The sequence below is a fragment of the Propithecus coquereli genome, unplaced genomic scaffold (genome assembly GCF_000956105.1).
Source record: "Propithecus coquereli isolate 6110/MARCELLA unplaced genomic scaffold, Pcoq_1.0 Scaffold19, whole genome shotgun sequence".
NCBI lineage: Eukaryota > Metazoa > Chordata > Mammalia > Primates > Indriidae > Propithecus > Propithecus coquereli.
The window spans coordinates 8,523,033-8,545,211 of NW_012143856.1; the positions used below are offsets into that span (position 1 = coordinate 8,523,033).

A 22,179-nucleotide genomic window follows, 5' to 3' on the forward strand; every position below is an offset into this window, starting at 1 on the left:
TTCTCTGGTAAATGTTTTCTGGCAAACACGTTCTTTAACTATGTTTTTACTGAAACAGACATCAGTACTATTTTTCTCTTAAAACTACTATAATATTTCATCACATTCTAGGACTGGGAAACCAATAATGACACCTCGTATACCAACCCTTCAAACACCTGGGCTGTCTGATCAGGATTCAGGATCAGACAACTATGGTATCTCCTGAGAACAGCCACGATGCAGACACACAGTCCCGTTGTGTAACTTCCTGCCAGGCTGGAGGATTTTAGGAGCAGTTCAGCTTCCACAACACTCAGTTCATTTAGTAACTACAACAGGAGAAAAGAGTGAATAAAAATGTAGGTGCCAAAGCAAATAGGAAAGACACTTATTTTATAAACCACGAATATACTGAGTCATTTTAATACAACTATAGTCTCAAAAAACATTCCCCAAAGAATTGTTTTTTATTTTTAATCCTTTCCCAATTTATAGACTTGTTCCTCTGTCTAGACATCAGGATGTATACGATCAGGAAGTACTCAGTACTGAAATAAGTTACTGAAACTTTATGGCAGCCCACAGTTCTAGATTGGATAATTTTAGAGAGCATCCCCACTCCTCACTTCTTCCTCCCTTTCCCCCTTCTTTTTAATAAAATGGAAGTTATTTGTCATTATTTCCTTTTATTAGCAAAGTTAACACCTCTTATGGAATAAGCAATGGAAACCGAGCCTTATTTCTTTCTATTCACTAATACCAAAAGATAATTAATGAACTCAAATGTGTATAAAAAATATCGTGGGACAAATCAAATAACAAAGGCTTTTTTTTTTTTTGCTTTTAACCTAAAATATACTCTATTATTTGGAAAGCAAATAAACTGTCATCTTTCCTTAAGTAAAATAACAAAAGACCAAAAAGTCCTCAAAAACTGTCACATTTTTAAAGAATATATTTTAGCATCAGTTGTAATTATGTAATAGAAAACTATGAACATAGCTACGATTAAAATAGTAGTTGAAAAGTGTTAATTCAGAATGTCTTGATTATTCAAACATGTACTGTGTCCTTAAAACAGTGTTACTGTACAACGACTGACTCATTTAAAATTCCAATATGCCTGGTAGGTTTGCTTTCCTAAAAATAAGAGAAATATAATCTCTTTGACACCTGTATTGCAAAATCGATTAGTCCATTGATGTTCAGTGCTGGCTCCATGAGATCGAAGATGAGCTGAATATGGTGAGCCAATGGGAGGTGATAGGACGTTCCAGAAGCAAAGCTTGTGATCTGTTCCAGCACATTGTTAGAGATCTGTGCAAACAATAGTGAAAATAATTTTAAGACCAATATTCATTCCAAACAATCTTTGACTTATTTTAATTTTATAAGTGAGACATTTGAATATGTGTGATTCTATTTAGATGAAAGTTAAATCATGTTATATTTCTACAAAAACGAAAACAATGTGCAAATCAAATAACCTCCTTACAATAACTATAATTTGAAGAAATATGATAACTTGTCCCCTTAAGGTATAGATCTTAACTATTCTAGTGGTTTGTAATTGCAGGACAACTACAAATATTAATTTTTAGATGCATTTTTAGATGTAGTTATAGAACCAAAAATATTAATTTTTAGATGAATCTATTTGAATATCAATGGATTTATAAAGCAAAACACATCTGGTTTCTTTTCAATTTTATAGTATTTTATTTCAGTCATCAACAGATGTCTCCCTTATCAATAGCAATGTAGGACCAAAACGTAATAACATTAAGTATTACACTGGGGATTATTTTATGTATTGCTGACTATTATTATAAGGTAAAAATATTTACATGATAAAAATTAATTCTTCTGAGAAAAGCAACCTGACACTTAAAAACAAACTACCCAACAGTTTGAGATGCTTCCAAGTACATTTATAAAATGTATTTATTAAACCAAGTAAGGCAAAATTATGTTGCATGAAACATATGCTTAATCAGAATATTCCAAATGCACAATAAATCAGCTTTAAATAGCTACCTGTGATGTCACTTGGTGCTGATCAAAATATGAAAGGAGTTGGAGTTTTGTGAATACAGTCTCCAGTGTTGGAAATGCTTCTTGTTTGTTCTTCCTGGATTTTTGTCCTTCATCCCCAACTAAATTAAACATAAAGTAGATAAGTTATTTGCCATTTAATAGACGCTCTAGACTTTTTAATGGATAATTTTTATTAAAGAATGACATACATAAAAAGTGCACAAATTCTTTGAGTTTCTACAAAATAAATACACCCATGTAATGAGATTCAAATCATAAAATAACATTCTAGAACCCCAAAAATCCCCTCTGGTCTCTCTAGTCACTTCTCCCTCCCCAGGGTACCAAGATCCTGACTTCTAACAGCTGGGATTGCTACTGCTCACTTTGGAATTTTATATAAATGGAATTATACAATATATAATTTTCACTTCTGGCATAATTCACTCAATATTATGCTGTTAAGACTGATTCATACTGTTGAAATAATTTTAATTTGTTCTAAAAATTAATCATTCTCACTTACGTATAATATTCCAATGTGTGATTATACTGCCATTTATCTACTCTAGTGAATAATTCCTAAGTTTTGCTATCATGAAAAGTGCCTTTATATGAGCATTTCTAACTAAATGACTTCTATATTTGTCAATTTAGCATGAAGAGGTTTGAAGAAAATTCCAACTACAAAAATTACAAACATTGTTTATTCCAGGGGGACTATTATCCTTCTTAACAGTTCTAAGAATAAAATTCAAAAATAGATTCAATCCTGGTTTTAAATATTTTTAACATATGTATTTACAAAGAAAAATCTAAAAACAAAAAGGAAAAGCTGGATTATATGATCTCTAAAGTCAGGTCTAACACTATTCTAAGTAGTTAAAGCCGAGAGCTCTATTACTTGCATTGTCTTCTAATTTAGGAAAGTTTCATTTCAAAGAACAAATGTCATTCTACAGATTTCTATATTAAAGATACAAGAAGTGAACAAGACTTTACTGAACTCAAAAATATTTCGCTAATGACAAATATAATGGTTTTAAAAAATAACAAAAAGAAAGAAACTTCCCTTTCAACAATAAGTAATTATTGTTTAGAGCCAAAAAGCAAATAAGCCTCGATACCAGAGTGAATCAGAATTAAAAGGTGCTAGAGTAACAGAAGTTACAAGCCTGTACCACTTTTGTCAAGTAACAACAAAGAACTAACAAATTCATTAAACCTTTTAAAATATCTATTTCCTAAGCACAAATTAAGCATGGAACTTTGCTTTCACTATAGCTGCTCACATGTCATGAGCATATTTAAAATATCCAAGTTTTTGAAGTTTTCATTTACTGACATCTTTGAACCAAGGCTGAAGAGCTCAATCAATTGTCTTGTGTACAAAGTACTATAAAAGTGGAGTTAATGTATTAATTAAGTCCTTTCTGGGACCAAACCAAACAAAACCAACATAGTTGAGGATGTAGATCCAGCTAAGAACTTCCAAATGCACCTTTTTGTTTGTGTTAATAGGCATTATTTATCTACATATCGCTAACTTTTCCAACCTCATCTACAAGGATGTAATTGATTCTTGGCAATATACATCCACTTTAAAAGAAAAATATAAAAAATTAGTGATGGTTCTCAACACATTAATGGTATTTACATGAGTAACAATGTCATAATACATAGATTTTCCTCATCTGTTTTATGTTAATTTGCTCTTTTGTTGCTTAATTTTGATTTCCATTCTTTTAAATCTTTAAGTCTTAAAAGTTTGAGCCTTTTAAAGATTGTTATAGCAAACTTCATTAATATTTTCAAAAGATACACCACTGATAACCAAAAAAGATGACTAGTCAATGCAAACTGAAAATGAACTTTTTTTTTTTTTTTTTTTTAAGAGACAAAGTTTAGCTCTGTCATCTAGGCTGGAGTGCAGTGGCAAGATCATAGCTCACCGTAGCCTCAAACTCCTGGGCTCAAGCGATCCTCCTGCCTCAGCCTCCTGAATAGCTGGGACTACAGGCATGTGTCACCATATCCAGCTAATTTTTTTCATTTGTTGTTGGGTTTTTTTGTTTGTTTGTTTGTTTGTTTGTTTTTTTAGAGAGAGCTTCTAGCCTTTTGCCCAGGTTCATCTAGAACTCCCAGCTTCAAGCAATCCTTCCATGTCACTGGGATTACGGGTGCAAGCCACCACAACTGGTTTAGAAAATGAATTTTGACCATTCAACTAGAAATGTTATTTAAACTTTAGATTATAAATTTCCCTAGGCAAGGCCTGGCTGATCTGACAACACTCTAAACGAGTTGATTCCTCAAAATATTATTTGTTTTTCCAGAAAGCAAACACATGCTAACACAAGTTTTGTTTTCCTTACCAGTCCTCAATTTGCTGAAAAAAAAGTGGGCACGATTCCATTAATCTGAAGTATAGTGAGCTAGCTTCTAGGGCACATACTAGGTTTTAAGTGGTGATTTAAAATTAAGACTATTTATCAGAAGGCAGCTCACTACCTCACAAATTAACATCTTTCTGGTAAAGAAATTTATGTAAAATGAAGGAAAGATAAAAATCCCCTTGCAGATGCTGTCCCACAGTGGTGTTTCCATTATTAATACAGATTGTGCATCCCAATTCTGAAAATCCTAAATCTGCAATGCTCCAAATCCGAAACTTTCTGAGTACAGACATGATGCCACAAGTGGAAAATTCCATACCTGACCTCATGTCACAGGGTACAGTCAAAACATAGGTGCACAACACAGTTTATTAAGCACCCCCAAGGAAAAAACAAAATTACTTTCAGGCTATGTGTATGAGGTGTATACGAAACATAAATGAATTCACATTTAGGCTTGAGTCTCATCTACAAGATATCTCATTTTGTATATGTAAATATTCCAAAATCTGAAACACTTCAGGTCCCAAGCATTTTCAATAGGGAATATTCAACCTATATCTGAAAAACAGCACAGGACAACAATGATTTTCTTGTTTTGAGTTCATATGCTAGAACTGTCTATTTAAGGGCCTGTTATGAAGATAAAAAAAAGACTATAGCATGGCATTAAAAAACTGTAAAGCAAGTAAGTAGACTCAACAGAAAAGAATACCACATTCCTTCCTTCCCCTTCCCAGCCCACTAAGCATTCCAAAACCCAAAATTCCACAGGATCTGGAAAGACCCTCTAAAAGTAATTTAGATAAAACATGCATTACTGAATCTTTTAAAGTGCCCCCCCATTTCCAAGTATATGAAAAGTAGTTTCCAATAATCTTTGCTAGCTAGATGCAGAGTTTCTAAATTCAACCTTCTAAATGCAACCTGTTTCCTCTTTTCTCTAAGAGAGAAAAAAACAGCAAAATGACAGATAAACAGTTTTCTTGGACAGAGCACTTTCTTTTTCAAGCTCAATAACAACAAGCCAACAACAAGCAGGTTTCATTTCCCTTTCACAACTCTCTGCTGTTCTCTCAGAGAGCCAATGTTTTTCAAGGTCCTTAGCTGGCAATGGAAGGGAATCAGGAAATGCGATGTAAATGATATGCAGGTAACTTTCCCATCAGGTACGAAGGACGATCATCTCCAACATGAGACACCCAGGACACCATATGCAGACTGAAAAACGTGTTGTCTCTTGCACTGTGTTTCTGCGTGTACAATCTTATTGACTAAGAAGAAAAAGAAGCTATTTGTATTATTTATACCTGCACTTTTCTCTAGGAAAGATCTAGTGTGGACAAACTCCAGCAATTCATCCTGTTAAAGTCTAAAGTCTGGGTCCCCTGTAGAGAGGTCCATAAAAAAGTATTTTGTACTGAAGAACGCAGTAGGGTTCCTAGAGATGGTTCACACCATGTGTGGGAAGAATGTGGTTTACATAGGGCAAACACAGACTTTCTTTTCTTTTTATTATTTAAGTATTAGAGAAATAAACACCAGTGGTGGTAGTGGGGTATATAAAATGATATCATATTTTAAATCATCGGACTGCCTCATGAAATAAACCCTGAAAAGAGTAATTAGACAAATGTGAAGTGGATAATTACAAAATTCCAATTATGCAATGTGCTGACATAATATAAAGGCACAGCTTCACTGTAAAAACTATATAAAAAGGATGAGGAAAGAGCATTCCAAATAAAGAAGGCATTACAGGGCAAAGACCCAATATTCTATTTTACTTTAAATCACTTGGTGATATAGGGAACCATCACTATCTACAGCAACTATATTTCTAAATCAGCAAATACACTGCCATGATTTTCAATTAATATGCAAATATGAGTGCCCCAGAACAAAGCAAACTATAAGCTTGAAAAATGATGGTAAAGAAATAGAGAAACGGACCTCTTCAAGACTAAGAAGGGTTTTCCAACTCATCCTTTAATACTTTATGTATTACTACTGCAGAAAATTTGGGAAGTATAGATGAGTATAGAATACATCTACCAAGGATTACTATAAATGGAAACAAGGCCTTAAAACTTAAATGTGCTTATTCACATTTCAATGGATAGTCATTCAGAAGAGGAAACACTCTAGTGACAGTGATAAAAACTGTGCTAAGAGGAAAGACAAGGCACAACACAATGGGAGCAAACACAAGAAGGCCCTTTACCGCCTGTCTCTGTGGTGCTCTTCTTATTTAGGATTTTCAGGATATCTTTGGTAATCTTCTTCAGCTGATGCCTTGCCTCCTCACGCTCCTTGCCAACTCCATAGAGAAGGATTGTGCGCTGGTTACATTCATGACTTGAAGATTCATCCTGAAAAACAGAAAATGCACTCTGAAACCCTTGGCTGCAGGGGTGGGGCTGCATTTCATATCCCTGAAATGCACTAACCACAGCCTCTCCATGCTGGCTTGCGGTGGTGGCATCCTGCCCTCCCTTCAACTCTTCTCAACCTCCACTGGCAACACCCTTGTTTTTCCAGTTTGGATCTTGCTAAAGTAAAAAAAAAAAGTGTCAACTGACCTGAAGTGTTAATAGAAGCATTTGATGTGGGCGTACCCTACAGAGTAAGTTTTGGCTATTGAAAAACTTTTCATTGTTTAAAACTGAACATAGTCTTAACTGCACATCATGTAACATACTATCTAGTCATACTGTTCCCTTAAGGAGAATATTATTTCTTTGTAAGCCTGCTTTTTATATATATATATAGTAATGACAAATATTTTATATTTAGGAAAATAAATCATGCTAGGATCTTCAAACATTTTTACAAAATATATTCCATTTACATCCAACTGGACTGTGTGAAATATATGTATATTTACTTCCAAATGACAAAACAATAAAGCGTATAGGTCTCATTAGGTGGGAGATAAATAGTTAAAAATGCAAACACCACCATGCTTTCCTTCTGGACCACCTCCCAACCCACAGCGAATCCTAACACTATTTTCCCCCCACATGAGAAAGAAAACTATTTAGTCACAGCATAACAAAAACATACACACACCAGTGAACACATTTCTTAGCCAAAGTTAAGTAGTCCAGGATGTGTTCTCTCTCTTATGCCTGGCTTTGGATTTTTCTATTCCAATTTCTCCCTTGGATCTTACAGTCTCCCATTTTCTTAGAAAATCTCTAGCTCTATCCTTCAGTACATCTCCTTTCCTTACTCTTTGTACACCTGTACCCTTCCTATCAGTATCTATCTTATCCTAAGGAGCTGACACGAGAAAAGAACTTCTCACAGAAAACAAACTGCACTGCGTTCATAATTAGTACAGGCTGCAACAAACAGCAAAAACCTCAGACTTGGAGAGCTCCAATGTTTGATCCCAAGTACTTCACCACATGTACTCTGTACAAAGTAGCATTTCACTTCTGCAACCTTGAATTAAGAGCCTGTTTTCTCTCCGATTCTGTCACTTTGCCCTCGGTCTCTTTTTGTCAGTCTGTGTTGCTCAGGCACACGCTTGCCACCATTTCCCATTGCACTGGTTCCTTTTTTATTAAACACTACCAGAAATAGACATTTGTAAACCCTGCTGATCTATCTTGCTACACCCCTACCCCCCCGAATAATTCTTAATGTTTCAGGTGTTCAAATTTGCTTCTTTAAAGGAAAAAAAAGCTAGGAGCAGGTTTTGCCCAGAAGCTGTTCTTATTTAACATTCTGAGTATTTAAACCTCTCCCAAATTTTCAAAAGATAGACATAACTGTAGGATAAAGTCAACATAGTCAGTGATTCTTATGTGTGGCTACACAGTTGTATGAGCTGAGCTGCTTGCAAATCTCCATTTATGTCGTTTTTTCAGAGCATTACTGATATATTTCTTTTTTGTCTGGCAGGATGCGTGCGTATGAGCCCTGTGAAGGAACAGTAGGGCACTGAGAAAACTGTACAAAACCTAGGAAGTGCCAGGAATGTGCCTTTGCAGCTGTTTTCAGTTAAGGCACATATCTGACGGTCCTAATGTAAATGTCTATGTGAGGGGTGATGAAAAGATGTTAGCAAACTTATTCAAAAACCACTTATATTTATGTAAAGCAAGACAAGATGCTGGGAACCCTGAGAAAATACAAGGATGAATGTTTCCTGTCTTCCAGGGGCACAGATTCAATATCATAAAAGTAGTATCTTCAGGCCTAGAAGTCCAAACAGGGGTGATAAAGGAAGGCATCCTGGAAAGATCCATGTGTTCATCAAAACCACACAGGCCCCACACTGCACCAATAACTGCTCTAGCCTGACGCTAAGAGAGCTATGACCACAAGCTGTTGTGCCACTTGCCAACTCCATGATCCCAGATAATAAACCTTTCTAAGCCTCAGATTTTTCCTCTGAAAAATAGGTGGCATGTCTTCCATGTAAGGATTTTGTGAGAAAACCTGAGACAAAGTATATAAAATGTTTAGGATCATCCTGGACACCATGCTCACTGCTGTTAATTCATATTCTAGACTTCCACTCCTCTCTTGTACACACCCCGCACCCAGGCTGTACTGCATTACTCAATACTTCCCAAAGACCCTGGGGCACTTCCTTCCTTTGCTGTTGCTCTTTCCTCCACCTAAGATACTCTCAACAGCCTCAATTTCACTTTGCTGACATGCAACATACAAATACAGTGTCAGGTCCTTCACTCTGCCAATCCAGTTCACTGAAAACCCTTTTCACAGAAGAACTGAGGTGGGGGCAGGGGAAGAGAAATAGCCTTTGGAGCATTGAACACAGTGTAATCCATTTATTTTCTAGGTATTTGCTTGACATCTGTCTTCTACAACAGCACCCTGTAAATTTTGTAAAAGGGTTGATGTATGATTTATTCGTTTTTATATTCTCCATAATAGGCAATGAGTTAGCATTGAATATTTTAATAAGCTTAATATGGAATAAATAAGTAGACTAATGCATAAACACATAGATAAAGGAATAAGGCAGGGATGAAGATAATAAAAATTAGTTTTGTAGGAAACTTAACCTGATAGTTGAGTGCTGAGAAAACTGAAGGGAAGATGCGAAAGACAGAAAGAACAAAAAAGTTTGTAGGGTCAACTAAGTCTTTAGCAGTGAGAATGAAGACTAGAAGCAAAATCAAGAGGTATCTGAAGGAAGTTAGGAAAGGATCAGGTATTTGAATCCAATGAGTAAATGTGTATCTTACTGGACTTCAAAATGCACCCACTAGATAAAATTTGATGGAGAAAAAAATAGTGCGTTATTAGGACAGGGAGTTCTTGAATTTACCTATAAGTGTGAGGAATTTGAGGGTTAGGTCGAAATGTACTGTAAATGTGTAGGAATTGGTTTGATGTAGGCACTAATGTAGAGTTGCTAGCTCAGGAATAAGGGCAATATATCAAGTCCTGGGAGGGATGCAAAGCTTCCACATTCTCTTTAGGAGAGAAGAGCCAAGGGAGCTGAGATGGTGAAGGGCGTAAATGAGCCATCAAATAGTATATATTCACTCTCTATAATTAATAAGATAGTCTGTTAAGGCAGGGTCACAGAAGCCAGGAGGGGACATATAAAAATGAGGACCATTGGTCAGGCGCGGTGGCTCATGTCTGTAATTCTAGCACTCAGGGAGGCGGAGGCGGGAGGATCCCTTGAGCTCAGGAGTTCAAGACCAGCCTGAGCGAGAGCGCAACTCCATCTCTACTAAAAATAGAAAAAATTAGCCAGGCAACTAAAAACAGAAACAAAAAAAAAATTAGCCAGGCGCGGTGGCATGTGCCTGTAGTCCAGCTACTCAGGAGGCTGAGGCAGGAGGATTGCTTGAGCCCAGGAGCTGGAGGTTGCTGTGAGCTAGGCTGACACCACGGCACTCTACCCAGGTTGACTAAGACTTTGTCTCAAAAAAAAAAAAAAGAAAAAAAAAAATGAGGACCATTGATGATGTCAAGTGGAATTAAGAAGTCACAACGGATGTGACCTCTCTGACTTGTTTACTGAAAGCCACGTGTGAACCTTAAAAGAGAAGTTTCCCTAAAGTGGTAGGGGCACAAAGCAGGAAACAAAGGGTTGAAGTAAGAGTTGATGGTGAAATGGTGAAGGTAGAAAAGTGACCCACATTTACCAGGAGTTGGGCATGAAGAACTGTGGCTTGAGAGGAAAGGGAAAGTTTGTTAGGACAATCAACATCAAACTCTTGCTTCAAACCTATGTCTCAAATAAAGACGTCTCCACAGAGGAAATCAAGATTGTAGAGCAGATAACTAATAAAGGATGAAGGACATAAGGGCCTCTTGTCTGGATTAATATGGAAAAAAAGAAAGGGACACCTTTCTACTTGACCACAGAAAAAAAGGAAAATCTGTGAAAATACAGAAAAATTGGAGGTGAAGAAGTGAGAAACTCAAAGAAGCTCACATCAGTTCATTGACATTGATATGCTCAGGGAGTTGGGCCAAGAAGCAAAATCATGAGTTGCAAGTGTGGGGGTGAAACTGGAACACAAGAGCAGCTTGCAGAGAGCTGGGAAAGAATCACTGGTCAACCGCTACATGGGGTGTAAAGACAGTATTTGTTGCTTACAGTTAAGATTTTTAGGAAAATCATGATAGCAGTTACTATACCAGGCTTCAAAGAGGACAGGTAGAAACATTTTAAAAGCTACTATTTTTCAACAGCCTATAAGATTTGTTTACGTCAATTTTTTTTGTACAAGTGGAAAATGTACATGTCTTCAAACAGCAATTTATACGAAATGAGAATAAAGCCAACCTAAGAAAACACACCAAATATTTCCAAAAGTATCAATAACTTCTACTCTTTCAACTTGGTATTTAAACACCCTCAAGGTGCATAGTTGCAACTAATAATAAGGATCTGAAATAAGCACCCAAACATTGCTCTATTCGTTATTCCCTGAAGGATACATTTGTTGAGCAGGGAAAAGCATCAGCTGGAGAGTCTATGACGGGAGAAGTCACGCTATCTCTTCTACGCTAGTCCGTCTGCTGCTGCTGCACTGAATGGGCCGTCTCTCCTGTAAACTGAGTTCTGAAAATCTCATCCTCCAGATAGATTATTCCTTTCTCCAGATATTATCTCACATTCACAGAAACTTAACTGATGAAGAACAAACTAGGAATACGTATGCCCAAAACTCTGGCAGGCTTGTGGTAATACAGGAATTAAAATATGTCTCTTGAGCCAAATATCCTTAGAAAGAAATGACGTTAATTAGAGATTGGCTTTAAATCATCTTTATTTCTTTAACATAACTGATTAGAAATATTGTCAAAATGTGTGTATATTGACAAAGATGTGATAACAGTGGTGAGATTATAAGAATTGTATGTTCTCCTTTCACCTTATTCGTATTTTCTGATATTTAAACAGTGACCCAGCAGTCATAGGATTTTAAAAATACTAATGTTCCTGAAGAGAAATAAAATCTCACTCTGAATATGCTACCTTTCTTCCAAATACTAATGGAAAACAGATGAAGTAGATGTACTTGTCCTTCCAGTAAAACAAAATATAGCATTTCATACCTGCAATACTCCCTAATTTTATGTGCTTAAATAATCAAATGCAAACCCAGTAAACATCATGAAGTAAATAGCAACCTACCTCATCTCTAAGAATAGTAAAAACCAGTCTTTAAAAACAATGTATTTCAGTCAAAAATATTAGTTTATTAGATGGAAAACTCTTAAAAGATGTTTTCAAACTTTTCTTTCAGCTGACTCTCTAATACCACATGATTTTGTATAAAATAACATCAAATAAATGTTCTATCAGGAATAAGCCTTGGGCTGGGGAGAAAGAATGAGTATGCCCATAAATGAGGAAATTGTTAAAGGAACAAGGAAATTAGAAGCTTTTTCTCATGAATAACCATAACTGAACTGAAGTGCCTTTTCTGTAAATCAAGAACTGAGTTAGTTAGATTTGTACAGGAAACCTTTGTTCTACAATAGCTTCCAGTTCACAGTATGACCGATGAAGGTTTAAACTCTATGTATACTAGTCCACTGTTTTCAAGTAAAACACCCAAGATTGGGATGTTAGGTAATTTGATCACAAGAGATAGCATTCTCTTTTGCTAAATACCCCAATGCCCAAGAAACTGTTGTATATCTAACCTAAATTTCTATACTCTGATGGATAAAGCCAATCTAGCAGATATAACTATACACCATCTCAAAACACGTCCTCAATCAAAATACTCATTAATGTCAAAATGACATTTAGAACCACAAGCCATTAGAACTAAAACAACCTAAGAGCTATCAAATGCCCTAATTATAATGTCTCTGCCCTCCCGCCAAAACCTAGTTCTACAAGGACCTCAGGGTTTAGAGCAATCCCATTTGAAGCAAATATTGTCAGTAGAGTAGACTACCTTTATTTAGTAGACTTGGTGAAATAAATAAAACAATGAATCACTTTAAAGTAAAAACTCTGTTCCTTTTTCTAAGCCATCTTAATCATAGCAAAAAACCAAATCGATCAAATTTAGTTCTGTTCTGAACAATAATACAAACTGTATGTGTTATTTATTAATAAGAAGTTAAAGAGTATAACTTACTGTGCTTTTAATCATAGGATAATATACTTTTGTAACCTAAGACACTTTTCACTTAAAGATTTTACAAGGGTCAAGTGGTCTAACTGGCAGTGATCTGCCAATAAAAAAAAAAAAGTGTTATCAGAGATGGTTTGCAAATAGGTGTGTGGTTGTGAGTTAAAATCAGAGAAAAGACAAGTTAATGTAAATCAAGAGCTGGAGCCTTTCTTTTATCCCTCAAATCCCTATTGATAGCCTTTCTAGGGATTTGGAAATATAAGTTCTCAATAAGGTAATATGATTTTAACTATTTTAAATTAGTTTTCCTTTAATACGAAAGATTGATTTGTTGAAAATAATCATGATTTCTTTTAAATGCCTTGTTTCATCCAAAGATCTTAGAAACACATCATAAACATCTTTTGAGTTCACAATTTGGTGTAAAGGCAAGTATCACCCTTATTTTATTGAAAAAAGTACAGTCATGCCACACATGACAATCATCTCTCACTCCTGAGTCTCAATGTGGGGAGGGAGCTGAGGAAAAGGTGAGACAGGGAAGATTCTCAGGTACAGAACAGTTCCAAATGCAGGCTCTGGGACTAGACAGCTTGGATTGGAACGACATCTCCATTGAACTCCACTGCTCTACTGCTCAGCTTCCCTCGTCCAGAGAATGAGGATAATATAAGTATTTACTTAAGCAAGTAGTTGAGATAATGAGTTAATTAATTAATGACAGTGTAAGAAATTATATATTGGCAATTATTATTATGAAGTATACCCAGCATAAAAGTTCTTTTAGAAAGTATAATTTTGAGTCTCTAACAAATAATGAAAGATAATTAAGAATTGTTTACATTCTAATTTAACAACAAAAATAACTTTAGTATAAACTTTTCCAAGAGTTTAATATCGAACTAACCCCTCTAGATGATCGACAGATAGGGATTATTACGTAACTGACAATTACAACCAAAGTGACTGAAATTCGCAGCTTAATTTCAAATTCTTAAAGGCAACAAAATTATGATGTCTATTTAAATCCGTGGTCCTCAAATAATAGTGTCCTGGGCATCACATGGAAGGCTTCTTAAAATACAGATCGGAGGTTAGAGCTCTCCAGAGTTTCTGATTCTTTGGGGCTAAGTTGTACCCAAGAATGTGTATTTCTAGCAAGTTTGCAGGTGATGCTGAGTTGCTACTCTGCATTTTGCAAAACAACTGTAGAAGACATTTAGCATTTACAGAGAGAGACAGACTCAAAACTCAGAATAACCAAAGCATGTGTTCAAGGTAAAGGAACTTATCCAAATGATTCTACTGTTAACAGAAGGACACCGCAGATAAAGACATTGGGGGCATGGGGGTGTGCACAGCAATATTCATAGAAAGGTAAAACAGCAGAAAGTTTGGCCCTTCAATCCGTCCCTACCATGCCCTTTGCCCTTTGGGTTTAAAAGTTAAAGAACTGTATATAATAGTGCTAGAAGGATGCATTAATTTAATGATATATTTTCCCAAAAACTCAAAGCTAGGTAAAAAGAAAGAAAAAAATGTTTGTTTACATTTAAATTCTATTTAAGAAAAGCAAGAAGGACACTTATATAATAAGCCAGGCAATGGATACAACCACTTTTCTTTTCTAATGTAATTTTGAAATCTGATAATTTATAATGGGAGAAAACTGTTTTGACTACAAAGGAGTTAATCAAACACAGATTTAAAATTATGACATTATTAACCAGGGAAAAAACAAAGGGCAAGAGACTTTAACATCCCCAACCAGCACACATTTTGAGTTAATGTAATTACTTGTTAGAAGGAAATATATCATCCAACGCTCAGAGCAATATGTTTTCACGTAAATAACCATCTAAGAAAGCAAGCTTGCAACCTTCTCCAGGACACAGACTTCGAAGGCTTGATCTCAACTTGGATTTATCATGTGCATGGAAAATAACCAAAAGAATTCCAAGTTATAAATCACCAACTCTATGGCAAGGTTCAGTAAAAAGCCGCAAGATTTTAAATTGCTTTTTAAAAGATGACTTCTCAGCCACCTTCGCCACACATTTACCAGGAAATAAAAGCAGAAGTCCTAAAAGCAGACAGATAGAAATTCAGTGCCTGCATAGCTTTGAGTCCACAGTGTTTGAAGGTAATCTCTGATTGTGAAGCCCTTTCTTCCTCTTTCTCTCTCTCCCTCTATTTCTCTCTAGAGCACTCAAGACTTTACTGATGAAAACTCAGCAAATTCTCTATCACAGAGATTTGGCAACTAAACTAAGACATTAAAAGGAAAATACCAGATGCCACCCTGCAGGTTGCATTAACTACCACTTACTGGATACATTTAAATCCTTCAGAATCAACAGAGTAACCAGGTAATGTTATATCTAGAAGTATTTGACAAATATATGTATTTACACTATGGATATGTGTGTAAATTTTTTCCAAGTTTTTCTTAAAATTGTAAGCCTTAAATGACAATATCAATGCAAGCATGTATTTGGAATAAAAATTAAAATGCAAACTGAAATAATGGTGTCAGAGACAATCATTAAGTTCTTCATTAAGAAAAATTATACAAAGCATGGAAATAAAATACAAATAATTTTACTTAGTTTACCTTAAGTATAAAATGCGATTAAAATATTGATAGAGGGAGCTGAACTTCTTAATGTCAGGAATACTTGTTAAATAATTTATAATCTATGTAAAATGAGCATTTGCAAAGCAGAATTTCCAAAACAGTCAAGGAATGAACGCGTAAGAGCAAATAGCAGTAGCAAGAAAGGTTAAAATCAGTGATCTTGTGTCAATAAAATATTGGGTTTTGTTTAGTTTGTTTAAAAATAGCTAAACAGATGGGAAGGTATGGAAAATTGAAGCCACGCTGTAACAACATGATTGTTTTACTTTCAATAATTAAGGATAGAAAAAAATAATTCCATTGACATTTTGGGAAAATTGTCCTACTTAAATATTTTACATGAAAATTATTTCTTTTTAATTTAGTTGTTAGTACTTTCAACACTACTGTGTTTAATTATAAGGAATAATATTTTATGTAGAATCAATTTCATTTGTCTTTAGTAGAATAAAAAGATTACATATATCATTTCAAATTTCAAGACTTAGATAGCATATTCAAGTCAATCATTAGTTTTCTTTATAGTTACCTGCAGTAAAGAACAAGGTTTTGCCCAGAATGTGGTTTTGATATTTTATTTTAGCTACCATTACACACTCCCGTAAATCTAGAAAGTATGTCCTGGCTGTTGTAAGGAATGCCAGCTGATAACCATATATACACAAGCCACATCCTTCTTTTTTTACAGTTTTAAAACTTTTACTGAATGATATTCAAGAAAAATGTATGTAATAACTTCAAATGCACGGAGCAAAGTTGGAAATGAGATATACATGGGTTAAAATATTTGAAGCTAAATAATGAATCTTTATGAGGCCAATTTTTTAATGGATGACTGAGCAATGTAGAGGCAGGAATATCTTCTGATTATACAGGAAAATGTTTTGGCTAGTTTTTTATGATTCAGTATCTTATTTATTTAATAAATTTCCCAAGGATGATTTACATCAATTTCTTTAATTATTTTTACTTTAAAATTCTAACGGGCAATTATCAGTCATTTCTCCCTTAAATACTTTGATGGTAGTAGAGTAAATCAAGCTCAGGAATAAGGATGGTGTAGGAAAAGTGACTGTGAATAGAAACTAAAAAAGCCAAAAGCATGGAAGTGAAGCTGAGAAAGAGTAAAGTAAAGCCAAAATATTTCCCTTCTGGCTTTTACATATAAACATAGATGGGCTTTGACTAAGATCGAAATGTGCTTTAAGAGACGAACACTTAAATAAGAAATACAAAGCACCTATAGCTTCACATAATGTACTTCAGACCATTTCACTTCTCTAGGGACAGAGTATTTGCTGAGATGAAATATTTTGAGATTCAGTTTTCTGTGTTTCTACTAACTGCTACAATAAAGATCAGAAACCTCAATTTTTAGAGGCTGTGTCTAAAAAAACAGAGATACCAGCAAAATGAACTACCTCAGTCTGAAAATAACCAGCCCCTCCTCCCTTCTCTAGGCCGCAAAGAAGAAATGCAAGCCATCGGCAACCTCACCTCCATGCCTGGGAACAGCAGTCTGTGCACCAGAGACTACAAAATCACCCAGGTCCTCTTCCCACTGCTCTATACTGTTCTGTTTTTTGTTGGACTCATCACAAACAGCCTGGCAATGAGGATTTTCTTTCAAATCCGCAGTAAATCAAACTTTATTATTTTTCTTAAGAACACAGTCATTTCCGATCTTCTCATGATTCTGACTTTTCCATTTAAGATTCTTAGTGATGCCAAACTGGGAACAGGACCACTGAGAACCTTTGTGTGCCAAGTTACCTCTGTCATATTTTATTTCACGATGTATATCAGTATTTCATTCCTCGGACTGATAACTATTGATCGCTACCAGAAGACCACTAGGCCATTTAAAACATCCAATCCCAACAATCTCTTGGGGGCTAAGATTCTCTCTGTTGTCATCTGGGCATTCATGTTCTTACTCTCTTTGCCTAACATGATTCTGACCAACAGGAGGCCGAGAGACAAGAATGTGAAGAAATGCTCTTTCCTCAAATCAGAGTTCGGTCTGGTCTGGCATGAAATAGTCAATTACATCTGTCAAGTCATTTTCTGGATTAATTTTTTAATTGTCATTGTATGTTACACACTCATTACAAAAGAACTGTACAAGTCATATGTAAGAACAAGGGGAGTAGGCAAAGTCCCCAGGAAAAAGGTAAATGTCAAAGTTTTCATTATCATTGCCGTATTCTTTATTTGTTTTGTTCCTTTCCATTTTGCCCGAATTCCTTACACCCTGAGCCAAACCCGGGATGTCTTTGACTGTGCTGCTGAAAATACTCTGTTCTATGTGAAGGAGAGCACTCTGTGGTTAACTTCCTTAAATGCATGCCTGGATCCATTTATCTATTTTTTCCTTTGCAAGTCCTTCAGAAATTCCCTGATAAGTATGGTGAAGTGTCCCAGTTCTGCAACATCTTCATCCCAAGAAAACAGGAAAAAGGGACAGAATGGTGGTGACCCAAGTGAAGAAACTCCAATGTAAACAAATTAACTGAGGAAATATTTCAATCTGTTGGTGATCATAATTCCTTAAAAGAAAGCACTATGTAAAAATATTAACACTGACTAAGAAATAATGAAGTTAATAACTTGAAAAAGTAATAGAAGACTACAATAATTTTTTATTTACTTTTCCAGTATTAAAAGCTATCTTTAAATGTAGCAAAATAACCTACCCTATAGCTATGTAGCAGCAAAACAAATTGTATCCAACTGTCATGCTGCATGCAAAACTATACAGAATTCATGAGGTTTAGTTTTGCCCGAATGGGTAATCCTATGATAATATCTACTGTAAAATACATCATTGATCACAATTTTATTTTTTGATAATCAACTAAGGATGAATGATCAACCTGATATAATGTACTTACCAAAAGTGATAATTAAGATATATATGTGTGTATATATCTCCCTCTCTATACATCCTAGTCCCTTATTGTGATACTACTTGCAAAAATTTAGTGACATATACAAACAATAATAAATACTAATTCTTAATTATTCACAGAAACTTAAGGGATTTAAACTAATTGAAATGGTATTTGATTAGACTGAATTTTATAAAAATGTTCATTATGAAGGTAGAGATTTAAAGAATATCTTTTCAATAAATAGCAGAAATATCAAACAAAGTCATTAAAGGAGAGTTACTTTTATGACATTCTAATACTAAAACAAAAAGTATTTCCTTAACACTAGAGAAAATGGTTTAACTAATATTTTGAAAACTACAATGGATATAATCCCATCACTGACTCCTTATTAATTAGCTTCTAGAAAATACCTGCTACTTGGGCTAATGAATATTTTCCCTTAGTGAGAAAAATTAAATATGATTGCAAAGTTGCATAGCCTAACTACTAAGAGGAAAGGTATTTAACTATTTGGAATAACCTGTTTGTGTTATGATATAAAAAAATTACATTAAACTCTAAATTACACTTTGTTGTAGTTTCTTTGTTCAAAGATATTAGATACCATGACTCACCTCCCCATATACAACTGCATCGAACCCATTTGACAAATAATCGCTGCCACCACTTTTATTACATGCTATTGTGCAGTCTCTTCTGCATATAACAAGCAAATGATAAAATACGCTGACATTATAAATCCTATTATATATACATGTCATATACATAACATGTAGTATGATTCCACACAAGCCATTATTTGATATTTTTAATATAAAGAAAATATATAACACATGTGAAAGTTCACATCACTTATCTCAATTATTCGTGATCCTCAGAGGTGATTCTCAAACAGAAGAAGGCACAGACACCAATACCTAAATATTAAAATAATGCCAGAAGAAATAAAAAGTGTGGGTTGTAGTATAAAGAAGTTCACTGAACTTCAATAATAATCAGTTTTATCCAAACCCTCTATAACTCCTGCTGAGTTAAATTTCAGTACAAAGCTGAAATCATTTAACTCCCAAAATGGTATGTATTCCCAAGTGGCCACATTCCTTCTCTAGCACCACTACAAGCTATCACTGAAGACACATAGTGAAGATATGAAGTCAGTGAAGATGCACAGATATGCATCAAAGAGATACACAATCTATGTACTGCTGGAACAAACAGCAGTAGCCATTTCTGCTCTGTAGACTAATACAGTTCACTCTAATATCATATGCATAAATGTGCATATGCTATAAGAATACCAGGATATTTGAGCTGGAAGAGATCAACTAATCCAACCTTCTTATTTTGCATATGACAAAAATAAGGGGCAGATCCACCCCTTCACACATCAAATGAGGAGTAGAGAATAGATTGAAATTAATCACAACATGGTGTCACAGAGGTCAGATTCTGGGGGACTACAGGGTAGACAAAGACTACCTGAACAATCTTTCTCTTTGGACTATATTACAGGGTGTACAATTTCCCATTTTCCCTAGGTATGTAGACTTCTGGGACACCCTGTAATTCACTAAGATGACAATTTCCACAAGAGAGAAAAAAACAAAAATTCTAATGATATATTTTTGTAAAAATAATTGCAAAGTATTTGGAGTTACCTATATTTTATAAATATGTATATATAACAGGAAAATTTTACATTAAACTCTAAATCATACTTTGCTGAATTTTTTTTTGTTCAAAGACATTAGACATCATATACTCTTACGTTAAACATCAAATTGAATCCATTCAAGACAGTCTTAGAGGTCAGTATTGATGGAGTGCTCACTATACGAAGAAAGTGTCACTATCTCCAGCTTTAGCCATTTTAGTATACATAATAACCCCACATTTCACACTACCTTTTTTTTTTTTAAGTGAAGCCAAATTCTGCAGACTCAGGGAGAGAAGTGAAAAGTTCAGAAGATGAGGCAACAAAATAAAGTCTTGTCCATGGCCTTAGTGGCTTACAAGTCCTAAGGAGGCTGCTTACTAGCAGTTTCTCTTGGTGGTTTCCTATAGAAAAAGTCTAAAGCAGGTATCGGCAAACTGCAGCCCACAGGCCAAATTCCAACCCACTGCCTGTTTTCGAACAGTTTGTGATCTAAGAATGCTTTTTAAAATTTTTCATTTTTAATTGTTACAGGTCCATACTAGTTGTACATATTTATGAGAGTAGAATGATGGCTACCAGAGGGTAGGAAGGGTAGTGGGGAGGAGGGGATAAAGAGGGGACGGTTAATGGGTACAAAAATACCATTAGATACAGGGAATAAGATCTTGTATTCAGTAGCACAACAGAGTGATGATCGTTAATAATTTATTGCATGTTTCAAAATAACTAAAAAAGCAGAATTGGAATGTTTCTAACACAAAGAAACAACAAATGCTTGAGGTGAGGGATATTCTAATTACTCTGATTTAATCATTAAATGCTGCATTCTTCTATCAGAATATTGCACATGCCCTTTTTCAAATGTTTGTGAGAAAAAATCAAAAGAATAAAATTTCATGTCATGTGACATTTATGTGAAATTCAAACATCAGCATCCATAAATAAGGTTTTATTGGAACACAATTATGCCCATTCGGTTTTTATCTATGGCTGCTTTTGTGCTACAACAACAGAGCTGAGTTGCTGTGATGGCGCCTGCATGGCCTGAAAAACATAAGAATTTTCTAACTGGAAGACTGCCTACCCCTGGATCAGTACTTTAAAAACAGCAAGAAAAACTCTTTGCAGAAAAAGAACGCCTTCTTCATGCATCTAGGTGTTTCAGTAGCTTTGCACTCAATCATCACGCATTGTATGCTTGTACCTGTGGCTGATCATCGTTGGTTGGCAACACCCAAGGTGGGATTTCAGTGCTGCCACTGGGAATTAAAATTTGGAAATACACTTATTAATCAGTAGCAACTGAGAAATAGATTGACTTTTAAAAATGAGGAAAGAGCATGAAAAGTCAATTTCCCAGGGCAATAAAAATGGTCAAAAAAATATGAAAAGATACATACCATCATTAATAAGCAAATAATGTAATATTTATATAGCACAGCTTTTTCACCCTGTAAGTTTCAAATTGATTGAAAAGATTTTTAATGATAGTGTTGGAGAACCCCACTATTGATGGGACTACAAATTGGTACAATCTCTCTAGAAAACTATTTGAAAATATCATCCACTATTTTGAAACATAACTTTTGATCCAGCAATCCTACTTCTAGGAAACTTCCTACAAATATGCCAGAACAAATATTCAAAAATATATTGATACATATGTGCTCTACGGCAGCAGTCCCCAACCTTTTTGGCACCAGGGACTGGTTTCATGGAAGACAATTTTTCCACAGAGTTGGGAAGGGGGGAATGGTGAGCAATGGTGAGCAGCTGTAAATACAGACAAAGCTTCCATTGCTGACCCACAGTTCACCTCCTGCTGTGCAGCCCACTTCCTAACAGGGGGTTGGGGACCACAGCTCTACAATATTGGTTTTTTGTTTGTTTGTTTTTTTGGTTTTTTTTTTTTTTTGAGACAGAGGACAGAGTGTTACTCTGTTGCTCAGGCTAGAGTGCCATGGCCTTA

At 35.1% G+C, this 22,179-nt stretch overlaps 2 protein-coding genes across 2 annotated transcripts in view; one reads left to right on the forward strand and one right to left on the reverse strand.

The window, feature by feature from the left end:
* MED12L (mediator complex subunit 12-like) overlaps positions 1-22,179 on the reverse strand; it is a 317,020-nt gene that overhangs the window by 73,213 nt on the left and 221,628 nt on the right. Inside the window, exons 15-18 of the mRNA XM_012642930.1 lie at positions 6,640-6,787; positions 2,020-2,138; positions 1,156-1,299; positions 148-311 (exon numbers count right to left, since the gene is read on the reverse strand). Of these exons, the coding sequence (XP_012498384.1) occupies positions 148-311; positions 1,156-1,299; positions 2,020-2,138; positions 6,640-6,787 (575 nt within the window). The remainder of the gene's footprint in view (positions 1-147; positions 312-1,155; positions 1,300-2,019; positions 2,139-6,639; positions 6,788-22,179) is intronic.
* P2RY12 (purinergic receptor P2Y, G-protein coupled, 12) lies at positions 17,078-18,373 on the forward strand. The gene has a single exon (XM_012642932.1). The coding sequence runs from the start codon at positions 17,131-17,133 to the stop codon at positions 18,157-18,159; it is 1,029 nt and encodes a 342-aa protein (XP_012498386.1). The 5' UTR covers positions 17,078-17,130; the 3' UTR covers positions 18,160-18,373.

Coding starts and splice junctions, on each gene's coding strand:
- P2RY12 (XM_012642932.1), top strand. CDS start 17,131: ATGCAAGCCATCGGCAACCTCACCTCCATGCCTGGGAACAGCAGTCTG.